The 20551-nt window shown below is 42.8% G+C and overlaps 1 protein-coding gene across 5 annotated transcripts; it reads left to right on the forward strand.

Annotated features, from left to right (window-relative positions):
- Nucleotides 1-736: 736 nt before the first annotated feature.
- On the forward strand, nt 737-20125 carry SERBP1 (SERPINE1 mRNA binding protein 1). 5 transcript variants are annotated; one of them, XM_063345185.1, is made up of 10 exons: nt 737-1250; nt 4297-4459; nt 5362-5499; nt 5618-5713; nt 6330-6404; nt 8666-8843; nt 12173-12220; nt 14680-14853; nt 15857-15895; nt 17100-20125. In XM_063345185.1, exons 1-10 carry the CDS (start codon nt 872-874, stop codon nt 17154-17156), a joined length of 1347 nt encoding a protein of 448 aa, XP_063201255.1. In that variant the 5' UTR covers nt 737-871; the 3' UTR covers nt 17157-20125. The 5 variants fall into 5 exon arrangements, with proteins under 5 accessions (XP_063201255.1, XP_063201256.1, XP_063201257.1 ...); XM_063345186.1 differs by having other exon boundaries at nt 5642-5713; XM_063345187.1 differs by lacking the exon at nt 12173-12220.
- Nucleotides 20126-20551: the final 426 nt, after the last annotated feature.

The following is a 20551-nucleotide window of genomic DNA, read 5'->3' on the forward strand; positions in this document are numbered from 1 at the left end:
TGAGTATAAATGTTAATGGAAGAAGGAAATTTTATTATACACCCAAGAAAAAGGAGATACTCGGTACTTTCATGTATTTGTCCATTTACACGGACACATGAAAGCACAAATTCGTGACCAGGTCATGCTTTCATGCAGGCCTATCGGTATGCTCCTAAAGTGTTTTAACAGATAAATAAAAACTGTAACTTTGTTGTGGCCAGCCTGCATTATTTAATCCTTAAACTCTACACATGCCCTGGTGCTTTGTTGCACTTGGGAAATTTGCACTTGGTAGAATTGGTTAAAAAAAAGGAAAAAAGTCTATGGATTTTTTTCCCCTTTTTTTTTTTCCCTCAGCGTACCCTTGAGCTGACCAGTTTCTCCCCGAAGGAGAGCCGGGACGAGCAGGCCGTGCCGCCCCCACAGGCCAGGCGCCCGCCTCCTCCTGAGGAGAACGAGCGGGAACGGCGGCGAATGGCGCCTGCCGACAGGCTTCAGAAAGACGCTTAAAAAAAATACCCCAAACAACCCAGAGTCTCATGGCGTCAGGATTGATGTCACCGCTGCCGGCAAACCCTCTCCAGGGCCCCGGGCACCCCCCGGGCGGCCAGCCGGGGCGGCGGCGATGGCGGCCGCACACAATGGCGGCGCGAGGCATGCCGGGAGTTGTAGTCCGGCGGGCGGGTGCGGGCGGCGGCGGGCGGCGGCCGCCTACTGTTCCCATCGTGCCCCGCGCGGAGGGAGGGGAGGGGGGGGTGTGAGGTGCCCGGATGTGGCCGGCGCCGGAAGAGAAGCGGGTCTCTTCGGGGCCGGCCATCTTGTGCGGCAGCGAGCAGGGCGCGGGGGGCCCGGCAGCATCGGAGGAGGATCCCGCCGACGGGGGCCCATCATGCCCGGACACCTGCAGGAGGGCTTTGGCTGCGTCGTCACCAACCGCTTCGACCAGCTCTTTGATGACGAGTCCGACCCCTTCGAGGTGCTGCGGGCGGCCGAGACCCGGAGGAAAGAGAGCGGCGGCGGCGGCGGGAGCCAGGGGGGCGGCGGGGCCCGCGGCGGCCCGGCGGGCGCCCAGACCAACTCCTCCGGCGGGGCTGGAGGCGGCGGCCCAGGCCAGGCGGGCGCCGGCGGCGGCGTCGGCAGCGCGGCCAAGCAGCTGCGCAGGGAGTCCCAGAAGGAGCGCAAGAACCCGCTGCCCCCCTTCGCTGCCTCCGCCGGGGACCGCCGGGAGGAGGGCAGCGGCCAGCCCGGAGCCCCGCTGCGGAAGGAGGGTGAGCGGGGCGGCGGGGGACGGAGGGGAGGGGGCCGGGGGCCGCCGGGCCCGGCCCCGCCGAGGGGCCGCCCCTCGCCCCGCCGCGCACAAAGGAGGCGGCGGCGGGAAGGCCCCGGGCAGGGCCGAGGCGGCGGTGGCGGCGGCCCCGGGCCTCGCACCCACGTGCGGGAGCGCATGGCGGGAGGAGGCCCCGGGAGGCGGCGGGGCTCCGGGAGGAGCGGCCGCACGTGTCCCCGCCGCCCGGCCCGCGCAAAATGGAGTCGGGCCTGCCCGGGGTGCCCGGGAGCGGCCTCCGGGGGTGTCCGGGGCACGGCGGAGGGAGGGCTGCCCGCCGGAGAGCGGGAACGTGAAATCCCAGCGCCCCAGCCTAAACTGAAATCGTGTTTGGGGCGGCCGGACGGGTCTGACAGGGTGTCGGGCGGTCCCGGGGCTTTTCACAGTTCGCGTGGGTCGTTTTTCAAGGGAACGGTGCTGAGCCCCTGGCCCAGGTTGCCCAGAGAAGCTGTGGCTGCCCCATCCCTGGAGGGGTTCAAGGCCAGGTTGGCCGGGGCTTGGAGCAACCTGGGCTGGTGGGAGGTGTCCCTGCCCAGGGCAGGGGGTTGGAACTAGATGATCTTTAAGGTTTCTTCCAACCCAAACCATTCCGTGATAGGAATCACGTATGTATTTTAATAATAGGTTGTGTGAATTCTCAGCCGCGTTTGTGTAAACCCATAAGACATCCCACATGGGAAACTTTGTTGAAAAAAAGAAATCAAAGTATAAATAGGTGAAACGAATATGCTCTGGGCAAAGTAATTAGTAGGACGCACATGTCGTCCTGTGGCAGGCAGTTGTACCGTGCACGAACTTCAGCACATGTCAAATTGGTCAGAACTCTGATTAAATTGGAATCCTTGAAATGCATCAAAGCGTGGTGACAGCATTTGACTTGCGGGTGAGGGAGTCGCTTGCCAGCTACAGTTTGATTCTGAACGATCTTTTCAGAAACGCGGCCAGTTCCGAAGAGGGCAGTGCTACATGAAAGTGTCTTAATACTTCAGCATTTACTGCAGCGCGTGTTGCAAAATGATTCTCCGCCACGTTTTATGCTTTTTAAGAAAGAAAACGTTTTGCTTTACGGATTTTTTGGACTTTAACGCTTGAGAGCTTTTCCCTTGGTAGAATGCAATAACTTGTCCCAAGTGGCGATTTGTTAAGCCGGTGTCCTCTGGAAATATTAGTCAGAGACAGAATCGTGGTGGTGTCCCTCATGAGGTACGCCTGAAACGTGGGCAGTGTCTTTGGCCAACACAAGAGAACGCGAGGGGTTTTGGTAGGGCTAGCAGTTGTGTTTACCTCCTGATTTTCACATTCGTTTTGAAGAACAAGCACTGCTTGCTATGAAAAAAGTATTTCGTGGCTTATTATAGTAGTGAAACAGAGAAAGGCAGACCTACTTTTATAGCTGTGTGTATGGAGCACTGTAGTAAACAAAGTCACTTTCCACTTTGAAAACATCTATTTTCTTTGGGGGGATGGTATTTCTAACATTGTAAAGGCTTTTGATGCCATGGTATCAATGGGGTTTGTTGGCACATGCATACTATGAATATTGCAGTTTAAAACTATTCCACTACTGTGTAGAAGTGCAAATCATTTGACTGGTGAATTACCAGTTCAAAGCTTTGTGATGCTAAGAAAAAGAAATAACTTGTATTTTTGGTTAGGCTTCACCAGGAACCAGGTTTTTCTGAGCACGAGGTGTTGAACTCGAAATTCAAAAGCTGTGGATTATTCATTCCAGTTCTGCAGCATACCTCCTCTGTCACACTGGCCTGTTTGCTTTACCTCTTAAAACCTCTTTAAAAAAAAAATGGTCGTCCTTACTTTGAGAGTCCTGAGTCCTTTTCAAAGTCAATGTGAGTGAGTTTAACCCCTGTGTTTCCTCAGGGAGTAAGGATTATTTAGCAAGCAATGTATGTCATGCAAACTTCATGTTAAATACAGCTTGTAAGGTAAGGAGACGTTGTTCATTTGGGTGTGTTGGCTTGGATATCATTACAACTGTAGCTTCTTTAGCCCCACCCAAATGTGACATTGCTTGTTAGGCAGGAACTTCTTTTAAAAAAATTCAAAAATTGGCAGCTTTTAATTTAAAAGATAATCCAAATTTTCTTAAGTCAGCTTTAGTGTTTTTTCCCTAAACATTTTGGCAATAAAATAATATAACAAAGGAGTAATGTGTTTATCCAGATCTTTCTAAAGAAGCGTAAATGGGCCCTGTATTTAAGATCCTTAAGATGTCTTATGGAAGAATATAATGCCCGTGTGGAGTTATTATTTAAAAAAAACAACTTTCAGAAGGCATAGAGAGGGCGGGAAGAAGGCCAGCCTGTTCAGTGGCACAGTGTATTCTTAAGCTATTTTAAGTAAGTACACAACGAGGTGAGCCATTGTCAAGGAGCGTGTATTGGACTGGGAGGACTGGTGTGGATGAACACACCGTTTAGTCACTGACCAATAGCTGCCATCCTGGGCTGCCTGCTCATCGGGGTACAGGTGACACCTGCCTGGGTGAGGGTGGCCCCGGGTCGTACTGCTGGCCAAACAAACTTCCCAAGAAGAGCGCGGTGGGATGAAGCATGGTGGCTGTCGTAGGGACTTGGGTCCAGCGTGGTGAGGCTGACTTCGTTTTGGTGTGCATCAAAATAAAAACCACTTGTTTTTAAAGCACCTTTCAGAGAAAAAAAAAAATCTTGCTTACCTTGATCCTTCTTTGAAAGCTGAACCCTGTCATTTTAACATGGATTACTAATGCATTGTGCGGTCTGACAACTTTTGTGTCCTACAGTATTAATGCTGTGTAAAAATGTGAATGAGAATAGTCAAATGATCTACATTGACTTTTGTATAAAAGTATAGTTTCTCAGATTATCTAGTCCCAAGGCTAGAAGAAAAACTTTAATTCCACCTTGCCTTCAATATTGTTTTACGGTGTTAGAGTCAGTATCTCTCCTGGAGCCGCTCCACGTTCCGTTGATTTGTTTTGCCTAATGTTTCAGGGATAAGACGTATTGGCAGGAGGCCTGATCAGCAGCAGCAGCAGCAACAGCAGGGAGAAGGCAAGCCTATTGACAGGAGACCGGAGAGACGACCTCCTCGTGAGCGCCGCTTTGATAAACCTGCTGATGAGAAAGGCGAAGGAGGAGAATTTTCTGTTGACAAGTAAGAATTTTGTCTTGTCTGACAACTTTTCCTAGTTTAGATAGGAAGGGGCTGTTCTGCCTTTTGCTGTTTTTTGTTTGTTTTTTTTTTTTTTAAAAAAGCTGATTGAATCAAAATGAAATTGATTGAATTAAATTGTCAGTCACAAGAATAGTATACGTTGTGCAGAATATAACACTTTTCTTTTTGCGTGATTTTGATTACAAGTTTGACCAGGAGTGATCTAACATGAACAGTTCCATTGGTTTAGCTGAAAATATGGTTTAAATCAGTAAGATATCCACTATATCTCTTGATCCGTAGGAGGTAGCTCAGGAAGGGGACTCAAGTATAGCCATTGCCTGCAGGATGAGGTTTGTTTGCTGTTAGATCTGTTGTTGAAATCCATATAGCTGACTTCAAGCCAATAAAAGTTTGTCCGTGCAGGTGTTTACACCTTGGCTGCAGTGACTTCACATCTGGAAGCGGTGAAGCCATCTTGCACCTAGGCAAGATTTAAAGTGTCTTGAGTATCATGAGGGACCCCGAATTCAAGTGTTCTGGAAGTAATGTTCAAATATTAAAATTTTAGTAGCCAACATTAAAATCCTTTTAAAAGAAGTAAGTTGTGTTATGTAACACAGTCCAAACACTGAATTTTGGAATATAGTGCCAGAAGGTGCAAACAAACATTAGCCCTTCTGAGCATTTGTTTCCAAATTCTAAAATGCAGGCATTATATATGTGGAGTTTTTTCAGTGTAATGGTTTGGCATTGAAATTAGAGCCTTGACACAGTTACAAACACTAGTTATCAAAGGAGAAGTAAGTAAATAAAATTTGCAAAAGAGAAAAAGAAAATCTGAAAAGCCATGCTGTAAATCTTTGGAGGTGAAATATTCAAGTTTGGCTGTTCCATGCTAGACCCATTCTTGACCGACCTATGCGTGGACGTGGTGGACTTGGAAGAGGACGTGGACGCGGCCGTGGAATGGGCAGAGGAGATGGGTTTGACTCCCGTGGCAAACGTGAATTTGACAGACACAGTGGCAGCGATAGATCGTAAGTCTTTAACTTTTTCTATTGTTTTTTGGCTATTCTTTACAATTAATACATGTTTTAAAAATTTGCTTTTGAATTTCTGTATCTGGACACTATAATGTTAACTCAGTTTTGTTAGTTCTGTTTCACATTCACATTTCAGCGGCCTAAAGCATGAGGACAAGCGTGGTGGCAGTGGATCACACAACTGGGGAACCGTCAAAGACGAGCTAACGTTAGTAATCTGTAATTGCTTAGAAAACTATGACTAGCAGAATGTTAATAAATCTTAATTCTTACGGCTTGCAAAATACAAAGATTTAGCTGCCTTTTTTGCCTTTGATTTTTGATAATTTTTGCTATGCTATTAAAGAAGCTTTTGCAGAATTTAGAAAATTAACGATTTCTTGTAGCGTAACAGATGGCTTCACTGTTAAAGACAGAATTTTGGGGAAGTTTGGAATGGGAGGTGGGGTGGGGGGGTTGTGTGTCTTGTTCTGGTTTTTGAACATTAAAAAAATCAATTTAATTTTAACAATTTTGATCAGGTTAAGCATGCTTTTTTAGAAGTATTACACTGAAAACAATATTTTTAATAGCCAAGTCCGTTTTGTGTTGAGGTACAGTGGGACGCTCTTGGAAGGGGTACTAGTGAGCATTGGGGAAACAATGAGGAAGGTGGAAAGCATGGAATTAAAAGGCACAGGGAGCACCAATCCGTAATGAAATGGCTCTTTTTAAAGAAGACTGGGTTGTGTAAATCCACTATAGAACTTAGTCATTCATCTTATGTAGCTTTAAATGGGGATGAACCTTTAAAAAACAAAACTCCAAACATTATGTAATTGCAGTGAATTGGATCAGTCGGCTGTAACTGAGGAAACGCCAGAGGGAGAGGAACATCCGCCTGCTGATTCTGAAAATAAGTGAGTGCCACCCCTCTTCATGTTCTTTGATTGTTCCAGAGGTAGCATGACTTTGCCTTTAACCTCTGATAATTATTCCTACTGCAAACTCAGATTGTATTTTCTTCAGTAGATATGAAATTATCCACAGTGCTGCTGAAAGACTGTCTCTTTAAAAACTCCATGTCTAAAAATTGTTATCTTGAAACCATTCATTAGTGTCGTGCAGGCTCTTAGGTCACTTTCAGATTTAGTTATTAATAATCAGTTCTAATACGCTTAGGGTCTCGGGATTGCAGCTCATAAGTACCAAATCCAAAAGCATCTGTGCTGGTAACTAGGTAGAAACCAACAAACGAAAGGGACAAAATGGTCTTCTGCCAGTGGAAGGTAATTTTTTTCAAATTCTGTTTTTGAAAACAACTCTTGAGACTGTGACTAGCCCGTAGAGGAAGGGTGGTATCTCTCTTGTTCTGCGCCTTCCATGTATGCAGGCAATTTTCAAAGTTAACTTGATTGTTTGGCCACTGTTACAGAAGAAACCAGTGACTGGATAAATGAAATAGAGTAACTAGAGAAGCAGAATGAGCAGTAGTGGTACTCACCGTTGGTGTTAAAACATGATACAAATTTTTATGGTAGAGTAGTAGGATAACGTGTATTTTAAGGAGAAATGTGCTTTATGGTAGATTGAAAAAGTGGCAAATAGATAAGATAGAAATTTGACATACTTGTTTGCATAGGATTTCTAACATGGAGTTTGCTATAGCTTGATTCCTCATTAATAACTTTGGTTAGTGGTAAAGAGGGTACAATTACTGCGTAGAGAATGAAAAATGGATTTAGTTTACCTGAAAAGACTAAGTGCTGTTACTTCTCCAAGGTTAAGGTCATCTTCTATGCAGAAGCAGTGTGAGAATTCAGGAATCACAGCTTGAGCATTGGTCAGAAAATGCAAGCTAGCTGGTCCTTAGAAAAATTGTATGTATTGGAAATCTGGATATATTAAATTTGCTGTGTCTGCAGCATTTCCTGAATTTTTATTAGTCTTTATTATCCGGTGCTTGACCAGATACTGACCTGTCTGTGTGGAGATCAGTTATCTGCAAAATTCTGCAGGCTACTTCTGTTTTTTATCTTCTTCCTCGAATCTGCAGAAATGTGTACTCTTCCCAGTTTCAAGCATAACACATCTGTTGTAATCCGTGAGTTTTATAGAAAAACATCTTTACATGGGTTAGTTTTCAGGTTGGCTAGTTTGGAGTGGATCTTTAACCTAAATGTTTCAGCAGAACTGTAAGATGTTTTACTGCAGTAAAATGTGCAGAATGCCAAAGGGTAATATCTTTGCCTTGAAGGAAAAAAAAAGTGCTTCTGAATATATACCATGTAAAATCATTCTGTCCTACAGAATGAGGGGAAAAAAAAAAAGAAACACGGTAATTTTGGTGTATAACTTCTGCATTATTACATCAAAATTCATGGCTATAAAATGAAGACGTTTTTTCTTAAGTTGAGGCTTTCGTGATCTGTTTGCTGCACATATGTGGCACTATTTTTCTATAAATCAGAAATTTAGTTGCATAAACACACTGAAGAATGACTAAAGGATTGACTGCCTGTGTGGTTGGAACATGATCTGTTACTGAGCACAGTGGTTCTTTACAGTGAGGCGATACATCGCACAAGCAACTCAGTTGTATGCTGTTGTTTTTTCAAGTTAGCCAAAAGTAAAAATTGTTTCAGTTAGCTGGGACACTAATAATTGTCCTTGGTTCAATAAAGGAAGCAGAGTATCCAAAGCTGATTAAATTCTGTTTTTTAAAAAACTAACAAGTTTGAAAATTGTGGTAAGAACAAGCTCTCCTTCACTGCCTTAACTTGAACCTTTGGGAGAGAGGTATCTCAAAAGGTCGGGGGTGGAAGCTCCAAACAAGTCCATTGCAGAAATTAGGCTTTTGTATCTGTAAAAAATGTTGTTAATGTGGAGAATAGACAGCATGGTTCAGTTTTAATCTTAACAGTTTGCTACGCTCAGCTCACCATTTACTTGCTTAAAGGTGTCTGGCTGTGACTTTTTTTGGCTCTCTGGCTAAAGGAGATGAGTTTTCATGTGTACTTTGAGTGGTGGAATTGAGGGGGGTTTTATATATGCCTCTTAACTGCTAAATACTTGACAAACTTTTTTATAATCTGGTGCTGATTAACAACCGTTTCTGAATTTGTTGTATCTAGAATGTGAGTTCTAAGTCATGATCATAATATCCATGAATTTACTACAGAGAGAATGAGGTTGAAGAAGTTAAGGAAGAAGGTCCTAAGGAAATGACCCTGGATGAGTGGAAAGCTATTCAAAGTAAGGATCGTGCAAAAGTCGAGTTCAACATCCGTAAACCAAATGAGGGTGCTGATGGGCAGTGGAAAAAAGGATTTGTTCTTCACAAGTCAAAGAGCGAGGAGGTAAAGTGATTTTCAATACTTGCTGGTATCCAGATTGTATAGGTTTTTCTATTGATATGCATTTCTTGAAGTGGAAGCTCCATTCTTTGAGATGCTGACCTATATCTAAAGATTTATAAAGTGGGAACGTTTCTCTTCATAAAACTGAAGTTATGCAGTAGCATAAGTAGCCATTCTTAACTGTGGTTAGTTGTAGCAGTTGATCTGTACCCTTAGGCTGGTGTATATTTTGATACAATCTAGTCCTGAGCATGGAATACTGCTGCAGCTGGGCAGTAACTTCGTAAGGACTGTCTCTTGGTGAGCATTGCAGAAGTAGTTTGTCAATATCAAATTCATTTCTTTGCTTTTTTAAATAAAGCTTATGTTATTTAGCATCTTTGCTATTCTTGTGCAGGATGCAGATTTATGGTGCTTGCTAAACATGGTGTAAGATTGAAGAAACGTTGGTCGTGCCTCAGACACGTTAATACCTAAGCTGTGTATCTTAAGGTTGTAACATAGGTATCTTCTCATTTTGTAATATTATATAGACAACCATCCTTGAAGCTTTTGAGAAACCAGGTGAAATACATGTGTATGCTTCAGTGATACTCGACATAGTTGCTGTAGAATTATTTTAAAATTGCAGTTTCTCAAGCATACTCACTTCAGTCATTGCAAAAATTTAATTATTCTGTTCCAAGATAGTGATGGTGGCAAGAAGCGACGTACTCTTTCACTTCAGAAGGGAGCAAAGTGCTGAGACCTCTGTTTTCTAATGCAGGGCTGCATTAATCTTGGTTTTTAATCTTGGTTTTTAACACTAATATCTTAAGTGGCCTGCTTGGAGCTATTGGTGGTCTGCAACTTTGTATACCAGATGGTTCTGACACCCTTTGAAGTAACTAGCTAGTATGTAATATTCTGCTTGGTCTTCTAGTATGTATTTCTGCTATTTCACCCCTTGTCAGTGTTTTCTTGTGAGCTGGGGACTTAATACAGATGGGGAGGTGCTAGTCCGTGCTTTCCAATGAAAACTCCGTCTCTAATCTCACTGAACTCAGAATGAGTTTGGCTTTGCCACAGTCATGCTGTTTTCTTTTCTTGCTGTGCAAAGTAGTTCAGTTCTTTAAATGATTGTGTATCTTTTTATTTACCTTAAGCTGTTCAGTGTTTGAAGTGTTCATTAAATACTGTTTTTTCTGGCTTGTGTAGAAAAGGGAAACTGAGTTAATGTTGCTGTATATTAAGAGTATGTTTAAACAGAAGTATTTATGTACTTCACCAAGATTTACTGAACCTGTAGTCCTGAAGGTGTGTCAGCAAATACCCCCAAGCCCTAGTCTCTCCAAAGCAGTTTTATGTGACATATAATCAGATGAAGTTAGTCTTTTTTAAGATATCTGCATGTATGGTAGTATAATAAGATGGTGGTAGTCTTGAGTAATTTAGAATTGCAGGATTGTCTAGGTTGGAAGGGACCTTTCAGATCATCTAGTCCAACCATCAACCTAACACTGGCAAATTTACAAGCTAGAAAGATCCATACTGTATTTTCCACTTGAAAAATTAAATTGGTACTTAACTCAGAAAAAAACAAAACAAAACTAATGACAATAGCTAATCAAATTACTCTTATGGAAGAATGACATAATTAGTAGAATGTTCTATTGGAGAGGTGTTTTCAGTGAACTTCTCTTAAAAGAAATGAGTCAGATATTTTTAACACTATCACATGAAAAGAAGTTAACAGGGCCTTGCCGTATAAGCACAGAAGTGACATACTAACAAAATTGCCTTTAAATGTAGATGCTTTTAGCCTACTTTTATTGTATGTCCAGCAGGTGTCTCTCCCCATTTCACTTACTCATTGTTCACTGATCCCGTGGGAAGCAGCATGGGGTTTTTTGCTAAGTTTTACAGCAGAATAGCCCTATAATAGAGGCGTTAGGAAAGCCTTCACTGCAGCTCCTTTGTTAGCAGGTTTAGAAGGTGGAATATTTAGAAGTTATGAACAAAACCTACTGATCACCTGCTTTTCTTTATCTCGTTATCTTCTTGGACATGCTTGTGAGTCGTGACATGAAGGTTGATGTAAGGTTTTTGTGATTCCTATGGATAAGAAGGGAGTTGATGTGTGGAAGTGACTTGGGTTTGTAGGTAAATTCTGGGTTTTGGTCCTAAATCTTCTGTACTCTTACAGCTGAAAAATCAGAATGTGCCCCGGTAGATTTTCTCAGAAATTTGGATTGAAGCGTTGTGATGACTGCCATCATTCCTGTAGCTTGAAAACTACTGGGAGAATGTCCTAGGAGTCTGTGGGGAAAAGGAGTATGAGGATCTAGTACTGTTCATCTGCCTTAGTCTTATGAAAGAGCTGTCCTCCTCTTCCTCGCGTTCTTCACTGAGGGGTGAAACGCTTGACCCTATCTGAGGTCTTTCCTCTCTTTCACATTTGTTGTGCAATTACTAGGAAGTGGTACATTGTATAAAATGAACTCTTAATACTGTCTCAGATTCTTGCTGGTTTAATCTGAAATCCACGTGTATTGGCAGCCCTCATCTAATGAGACTCTTTCCAGGAGATGGGGTTAGACCATAGAATAGAGATCCTTGTTTTTCCTTCTCTGCAGCTGGTTTAGTGGCTTGAGTCTTTTCAGTTCTGCTGGTGCAGCTGAGCAAAAAATGGGAAGGAGTTGCGTTTTGGAGAGGCCTTAAGATTTGTTTTAAAAGTTGGATGCAAGTCTCCTGGAAAGACTGATGCACCAGTAGATCAGTTCCTACTCCATGTGTCTGCTGTGCTGTGCCGTCCCCCTTTCCTGTGCCTTCAAACTTTCTTGCTAATCTAATCGCTTCCTTAGAGGAGGTTGCAATGGGAGACTTGAGAAATAGGTTTTGGAAAATAATAGTCCATCTTCTCAAAACTTGGAGGAATAACTCTTGAATTGAGGCTATGCAGAAAGCTTTTCTCATTAACAGTAATTTTAAACATCCCACCCTCTTACCTGTCTCGTTCTGTACGCAGTGTGCCTGTGCGAGAGATCAGCTTGCATGCCTGATCTCTGCTAGAGTTTCCAGCAGCGTGCATTAAACTCTTCTGGTATCGATCTGAGATTTCTCTTGTCTCCACGCCTGTGGTATAGTCCATCTTCTAGTCTTTCTGGATGCTTGCACAGCTGTTGATCTCATCCTTTTGCTGCTTCGTGTGCTCAGTGACATCTGTATCTGGCAAGTTCATGTGACCTTATTACCTGTTGTTTCTGTATGTAGTTGAGTCTCATTTCTTCCTTTTGTTTTCTCCCTTTGTTCCTTTTGTCACTTTGGCGTGGACACGCAACTTTCATCAGACAAAGGCGATGACAGAAATGCAGGGGAGTCTGCTGGAGTCAAATGAGGTACTGATCCTTTATATCTAACTGGTAATACCTGTGTTTTGATATGAGCCCCTTCTGAAATGAAGGTCTGGATATTAAGAAGTCACAAAAATAGGGAGTACAAGTAGATACAATCTGGAGCTCTTCTGTCCATGCCTGTTGTCTAACTGTGCACCATATAGGACCCTTCGTAATTAGTACCCTTGCTCCTAACTGAGCTGAATTCAAACCCTATCGTAAATGCTTCTATCATGAGTCTTTATTTTTTGTTGTTGCTGCTGTTTTTCCATATCTTGCTGTCTGCTTTGGCTCCCTTCCTGTTAGTAGCTTGTTCTTAATTTTTGGCAGCCTTCCTCAGGACCCATCAGTGTAGCAATGCCTTCAAGAAGCTCTCCGTTATTAGATCAGAGCATTCTTGAGAGTTGCCAATACATATATATTAAATGCTTCCAAAGGTGATTCAGAATAAGCAATTTGTACCATATGTCTTTGACTCTTGCGATAGAAGAGGATGAGGAGAACATGCCAAGTCTTTTATTTGTATTTTAAATTAGCTTTAGTTACTCTGGATAAAGAAATCATCAGGTTATATATAGAATTTGCTATTTGTTGGGTTTAGTGGTTAAGCCAAAGTTAAGCTGGGAAATACAATGTTTTTGTTAAGACTGTAGTGTTTATTTTTTTTAAGCAATAACAGTGTAGGGAAGGAAATACACAGAATTGTACAAATCCACTTGTTACTACCTCTCAGTAAAGAAAATGCCATTTAGGTACCAGTAAGTTGAAAATACCATCTCAGTAGCTTGCAGTTATCAAAACTGTAGATAAAATATCAAGTAGTAAGAAGGGAATCAAAACCATAACAAAAGGTATTGTGTACTGTTTTACAGATCGTTGGTGTGCTTACATTTCAGTAATGTCAGGCCCGGATGTGAAATGAGTTTTCTCTGAGAACTGTTGAGGTTGCCTTCCCAAGTTTGGAAGAGAGATCTCTGAGGGAAGGGTGTACGATTCAAATCTATAAAATCAAGAGCAGGAGGGGGGCTGGTTGTTACATGGAATACATCCCAGGGAAATAGGTTTGAAATAAAGCAGCGTGGAGGCGTGTTTCTCATTGTGCCTAATTAAATTGCAGTGCCCTCCACTGCAGGACCTCATGGCGGCCAAACATACAGCTGGGCATGACAAAGGGTAATTAAATTACTGGGGGAGAAGGTTCGTTATGGCTCTGGACTTTATGGCGCTTGTGACTGACTCAAGGATTCCCTGAAAGCAGCTCTCAGCCTTTTGACTGCAGACCTCTGTGTATCCATTGCCTGCCTTACAAAGGATCCTCAAACTGTAATTAAAGAGTATAGGGCTTAATTGCACAACATGTTGCCTTTGAAAGTCAGCATATTGTGTAATTATGCCACCAGAAAAGTAAGTTATAGTCAGTAGGCTTAAGCTTGCACATGGCGCTTCTGTAGGAAAAAGCAAGCAAGCTGAAAATTGCTGCGCTAGAAATGAGGGGCTTACAGGAAAAGAAGGCGTTGGATGTCATGTTTCCAAAACGTGATGATTGGGCTGTGGAAGAGGCAGAGTGCTGGACTAGATAAACCCTTAGTCTGATGCAGTAGGGTCAGTTTTACATTTACTTGGGTTTTTTGTGTTCAGTGTGTAGTAATTTGAAATTCTCAGATGCGTGGAATTTATGGTGTTAGGTGTAACTCTTCGGTGCATACCTTGCTCCTGGAGACTCCAGTTTCTCACTGTGAATCCACTGGAAACCAGCTGGCTGTTAGAGAATATTGTATTGTGGCAAAGATGGTGGTGGAGAGTCACATTTTTCAGTGTAATTGGTGAGACTGGTTCTCTGTTTCAGCATTAATGTTTTGGCTACTGCAGTTAAGTTCTGCTTGAACTGTTTATGCCTCATTCGATGTTTGTTATGGCTATTACAAATCAATAAGGGATTGTTACCATCTCCCTTGTTTTAAATATTTACACAGGGCTAAGCAAATGAGAAAGTGTAAAGTACTCATTGAGCAAAATAAAGATGGGTTACCAAGTAAGTATTTGAAAAGAATGAAATGAATCGATAGACGCTGAAGACTTCTCAGGATACAAAGTAAGAAGAGAAATGCTAGAAAATGAGGTTCTGTACTGGCTTGGTGATAGCTTCATCTCAGATAAACCTGACCGTGTTCCTCTGAAGGAACTCCAGAGCTTCCCTGAATTACCTTGGAAATGCAAAATACCTTTGTTTGCTCAAGCCCTTACTTGATTTACCTGTATGTGGTTTTGTCATCTGCACAAGTGGTATAACTTGATTCCTAACAATTTGTGCACTGTCTTTTAACTTGAATCAATCAAGGTAATCGGCCCTCAATTTGGGAATGCATTTGGAGGTAAACACGCATGCTGTGGTGGTAAGAGCGATGAAAAAGATGACGTTTCTTGGGTGACTTTTCTTACTCATGGAGAAATGCTCATTTCAGGCTCACGCTGAGGACTCGGTAATGGATCATCACTTCCGCAAGCCAGCAAATGATATTACATCCCAGCTGGAGATCAACTTTGGAGACCTCGGCCGCCCCGGACGTGGTGGCAGAGGGGGACGGGGTGGCCGAGGACGTGGAGGCAGGGCCAGCCGTGGAGGCAGAACTGACAAGGTGAGCAGCTACAGCTTTCATCTGCGAAGAGGTTTAGTTTCATTTGTTAGGATTTTTATACAGATAGTTTTAGGTGTCGTCCTTATTTCTGGAGGAGTTGCCCTGACAACAAACACCATGTTTTAAAACCAAGTAAAGTGTCTATTCTTACAGATCTCCTTTTAAACGAGGTTACTGTTAGGACAAGGATGAATATTTTAGCGGTGCTCTTATTAAACACAAAAAAGGGAGGGTGGGGAGTAGGTTGGGTTAAAAAAAAGTGTCCATATTTGTATCTAAACCGGAAAAATGACTCTTCAGCGTGGCCAGATCTGAATGTACTGTGAGATGCTTCTGTTTGTGCCAGAGCAAAACCGCAAGTGCTAGAGCGGTTATTTTCAGACACAGTCAGGACAGTGTATCTGCTTTATGACCTGTTGGGGGTGAAAGACTGGTTTTACGGCCGCGTGTTATATCTTGAATTTGAGGAATTTAGGGTTTTCATGTGGAAATAGGACTCTTACTAGGTTGTTTTTTTTCTAATCTGTAGTAATTTTTTTCCTTCTCTAGTCCTAAAGCCCTAAGGAAATACTCAGGAAAAGTACTGAATGGAACTGGGGAGGGAACGTGTAAAGCTGAAGTATCGTAGTATAGCTACAGTAAAGACTTGATTTCATATGGATCACTTATTCCGCTTAAATGCATCGAATCAAATTGTTACTGACTAGAAAATGTGTTCAGTCTGTGTGGTGTGGCTTTCTTCATGTCAACCAGACTTTTGTCTCTTCTAGGACACTGACTTTGTGTTCTCTTTTACACTGGATCACTTTAAGTTTTAGGCTTATTAGTTGGAAAACTCTCTTGATATTAATATAAGAAAATTTTAAGGAATTGAAATTAAATAGCAGTGGTGTTTGCTCTGAGTTGTTTCACTGATGTAGCATCTTGCTTCTTCAAGAATGCTCTCGTAGTTAAAAACTTTTCTGTGGCTTATTTTATGTTGACTTTGTTTCTTTCCTTCCAGTTGGTTAAGGAGTTTGACGTGATCCACACACCCAACCAGGTTGGTGATCTCTGCTGGCACTTGCCTTATCTGTACACAAGGCTCTCCCGTTGCAGGGGCTGTAACTCCCTCCTGCAGCGGTGTGGCTTTTTGGGCTGGCTTTCTGCTTTTGTGTAACGAGCAACTGGAAATACTAAAGCTATAGGCTTAAGACCCTGCTATTACCTTTTAATTCTAGTTTGGGTACTTCTGCAGTGTCTTTGTCTTGCCTGTAGGTGCTGATGCAACTTCTATTGGAATGGTTTAAATACATCTTTTGATAAATGAGTATGTTCACAGGAAATTCCACTATCCTGGCTCTTCCTGCACTACTTCTCTTCCACGTCCCTCATGGACAAAGTGAAGAGTATTTTAAATTACTTCTGCATTTCATTGCAGCATTGGTTTTTAGGTGTGCAGAGCCTTTTAAAAAACGCATTTGGGAATTGCTGGGGAGATTCTTGGTTAACGTATGAATTTCTAGGGCTAGGTTGGCACAAAAATTCTTTTTATCAACAGCTAGTTTGTGACTGGGGAAAAATTAAACGTGTGAAACTTAATTTGTGCTACAAACAGGCCTTTCCTGTAACACTTCAGTTGTGTCCCTCAGTGAGAACTGATGGTTATAGCATAAGCCTGCATGTAGGGATCGCTTTAAGAATGGAAAAAGAGATGTACTTGTTAACCTCATGCTTGAATCATGTGCGAACGTGGTCTTTTTGCCTATAATGCCTCTTCAAATAGCTTTGATTCAATAAGTAGCATAGGAGACTTTCTGGTCCCTGGAATAAAAAAGTGTTGCTTATCATGGTGGGGGGGGAAGTTGCTTTTCTAGTAATTTTTCCAACGCTAGAGTGCTTACTCTGCTGTACTGTGTACCTCATTGAATCCCAGTATTTCCCTGTGGAATAGGGTTGAGGTTAAAGTAGTTTTAAAAAGGAGGAATTCCCACCCGTCTTTGGGGTGCAGGGAGTCCCCCTGCCTGTCCTTGCTCTATGCAAGTGCCACCCCGTCTGTGTGCACGGGGACAGAGGCTTAACCTTGTCCCTGTGACCGCTGGCTGGGTCCCAGCATGTGCCCACTGCCAAGCGGTGCCAACGTCTCACACTGCCCAGCTCTGTTTGCCGGGCGAATGAAGGACTCGGTAATGCGTGAAGAATTAGAAACGCGGTAGGGCTTGGTGCCGCTGGAGGGAAGGAATAACTTTCTGATGTTTCTCTTTCAGTCAAGTGCTTCTGCTCCTGATGTAGATGACCCAGAGGCTTTCCCAGCTCTGTCCTAAACTGGATGTCATAAGCCAACCCTGCCCTCGTCGGGCCTTCCTCTCCGAGGCTTGCATGCTTAAGGATCCTAAACAACTAAGAAATTTAAAAAAAAAAAAAAAAAAAGAGGAGACTGTCATTCATACCATTCACACCTAAAGACTGAATTTTATCTGTTTTGAAAATGAACTTCTCTCGCTACACAGAAGCAACAATATGGTAGTCAGTTTTGTATTTAGAAATGTAATGGTAGCAGGGATGTTTTCATAATTTTTTCAGAGATTATGCATTCTTCATGGATACTTTTTTGTATTGCTGCTTGAAAATATGCGTTTCCAAACTTGAAATATAGGTGTGAACAGTGTGTACCAGTTAAAAGCTTTCACTTCATTTGTGTTTTTTTTTTTTTTATTCAGGATTTTAGACTTTTTCCCCAAACTACAAACAGGGTTTTAATTATTGCAACACTCTTTCCGTTTCCTTAATTCCTGTTTAGCAGATTTTTATCAGCCCATGGTCTTTTGGAATATGTGAAGTTTTAATTTGGCAGACTGTTAGTGCTGTATGGAATACTAACTCCTGGAGTACTTTAGTTTTAATGCTTAATTTCAGACTTGGAAAAACAGTCATTTTTCATCTGTGTTTGGTAGTTTGTTTACACAAAACCTTTATACAAAATTGATGCCAGATACTTGAAAGAGATTCAAAGCACATTGGTTTATAGTTCAATACCTGTGTACTGATCCGGCAGTGATGTGTGGATAATTGGTCTAAGCAGTTTTTTAAAATTAATGTGTTACAACTTTCACTCACCCTTTATACCTTTATTCCCTCCTTCTCCCTTCAACAGAACAAGATGCTTTGTTGGCAAAAAAAAAAAAAAAGGAGATTTTAAATTTACCAATGCTTTTTCTTTGAGAGGGTATCCTGTAGATTGGAGTAACCTTTCCTGTTGCTGGAGCCGGGAGGCTGGGGAAGGCGGTAGCCGCTGCTGCGGAGTCTGGCTGGACTCTGGCTGGGATTTGGAATTGAGCAGCACAGGCTGACAAGAGCACGTCAGTTCCTGATGCATCCGCGGCGCTGCTCTGACAGCGCAGGTCTTCCAAAGAAAGCAACGGCAGGCCTCGGCTGGGTCTGGCAGGAGGGAGTTTTGGTTTACCGTTCCAGACGGGGGACACTGCGGTCTGTGCGCGGTACCACAAAAAGATGCAAAACAAAAACCCCAACACTCAGCCTCCCCGTCAAAGTTTTGTTCTGGATTTGTGCAGTGTTTGAGATCCGATTGCTAGCTGACAAATGAATGTTTTTCAGAGCGCGATTGTAAGAAACCCTTTCTACCCCCGTAGAAATTTGCCGTAGGTTTAATTTAATCCCTGGGAACAGGATTACCACTTCAGGACACAAAAGGAGTTGAGAGAATGACTAAGAAAGAGGGTTTCTTAGGGTTTTTATCTGCAGCATTTGTTAGGAGACTAGAAACAGGTTTCTCATTTTATTTAATGTTTTACACTTTGGACAGCTTATAACATATTTGTAGTTTCTTAACTAGGTAGATAGAAAACAAAAGGTAACGCCCTATTTTTTTAAAAGCTGTACAGGACAGGCAAAAAGTGTTGGAGACCTTTGAATATGAAATATCAAATTCCTTAACTGTGGTGTTTAGCTGGCTTGCTTTATCTGAACTATTTTCTACAAAAGTTTTTGTTGTAAACCACTGTTAATACCATTGGATTAGACTTTTTACTGCACTCACCTATAGTTTAAAGTTCCGGGCTGTGAGAAGGAGGCAAGTTTTCAAACGGCGGATGGTAAAACCTGTTGGTTGATTTCTCTGGACTCGAAGCAGGCCTTACACAGGTGCTCAGTGTGGGGCTGTTGGCGGCCCAGCACCGAGTTCTTCCTCTTCCCTCTCCCTTTGTGGTTTGGTTGACTGTGTTGCAGTTCTAGTGTTAGGGACACCTTGGATAACACCATTAAACAAATGCCTAGATACGCAGAAACACACGGAAAAGCTTTCTCTGTAACATAAGCTTTCCTCCCCTTATCCAAACTGTCTGTTTGCTGTTTCGGTTGCCACTCAGCTTTTTTTCCAGATGACTTCTGGGCCAGCCAGTCAGTTGTTTGGGGCCCTGCTAGCCGGACTTGGTCGGAAGCTTTCCCTTCTCCCGCTTTAGAGCGTAGAGCAGTTTCCCGAATGGCATGTCACGTCCGATTTTTCAAGACAGCTTGTACTTGCAATTGGTCCGTCTGCTGTTCTGATAGATGTAAATTTGCCTCTTTCAGTCCATTTGTGTCAAGAACTAAAACTGTGAACATATATCTTTAATATTGGTGGGTGTTAACTGAAATAAAGGTTTATTTTCATGCTCTTTTAAAAATGTCATGAAAACACATGGAGATGAAACCGCTTAGATTAATAGCGTCTCATCTGGGTTCTGCCCCAAGAGGTCCAGTCTGCCTGTGCCGATGGTGCCCAGGCGTTTCCATTGCCAGGAACGGACTTCGCCTTGGGAAAATGTCTCCCTCCGAGTAGCTTATTTACAATTAATGAGCTTGCTCTTTAGTAACATTTCCTGTCCTCTTGCTTGCTACTTGTGCTGTCACGCCAAATCCAGAGGACTAGACCTTTTAAAATCTGAACAATTTGAAAAAGATGGTCAGCAGAAAACGTTGGAGAGAAACAGAGAGAAGCACGTGGTGCAAATTGGCTTTTGAACGCAACGATGGCAAGGTTTGAGCATGAAAGTTCATCTTTCAGATTGAATGCCGCTGATGCTGGGAGGAAACAAGAGTGATTAATACATGCAAGTGTTAGCCGGGTGGGGAAGGACATAAATTCTTCTGAAACGTCAGAAGTGGGTGTGAATACGTGGTGTTTGCAGTTTGAGGAGCTGAGACTCTTACCTGTAATGACTCTTTGCCCATGGAGATTGGTTTGCGTAGCCACGCCTCTTGTTTTAATAAACGCAGGACATATGCCTAAAGCTGACACTTGCAGCATTTGCTAACCTGCTTCTTTTCTAAAATCACTGCAAGGACCACGCTGCCTTCCTCTTGTGCTCCTGTTCTGGTCTGCCTTCGCCGGGTCACAGCCTGCGCTCGAAAAGCTCGTCGTGTTCTTGCTGGGGGGGGAGTGGTTCATTTGCCCTTACTGGGAGACTTTCGGGTAAAAGTTAGGAGAATTTTAGTCCTTGTCCTACTAATGATGGTGTTTGTCTCTTGGAGTTGGAGTAAGTTTTCATGTCAAGAAGATAAATTGCCACGTGGCAATTTATCTAGAGACCTGAGAAAGGAGAGACTGCGCTCTGGTCTTCTGTTGTCCTTACGTTAAAGATCAATATGCACAAGTAGATGAATGACAAAAGTGTAGTTTTTTTGTCTCTTTTTTTTTTTTTTTTAAGAACAGTCCCTTTCT

This window comes from Chroicocephalus ridibundus, chromosome 8, assembly GCF_963924245.1.
Source record: "Chroicocephalus ridibundus chromosome 8, bChrRid1.1, whole genome shotgun sequence".
Classification (NCBI taxonomy): Eukaryota; Metazoa; Chordata; class Aves; order Charadriiformes; family Laridae; genus Chroicocephalus; species Chroicocephalus ridibundus.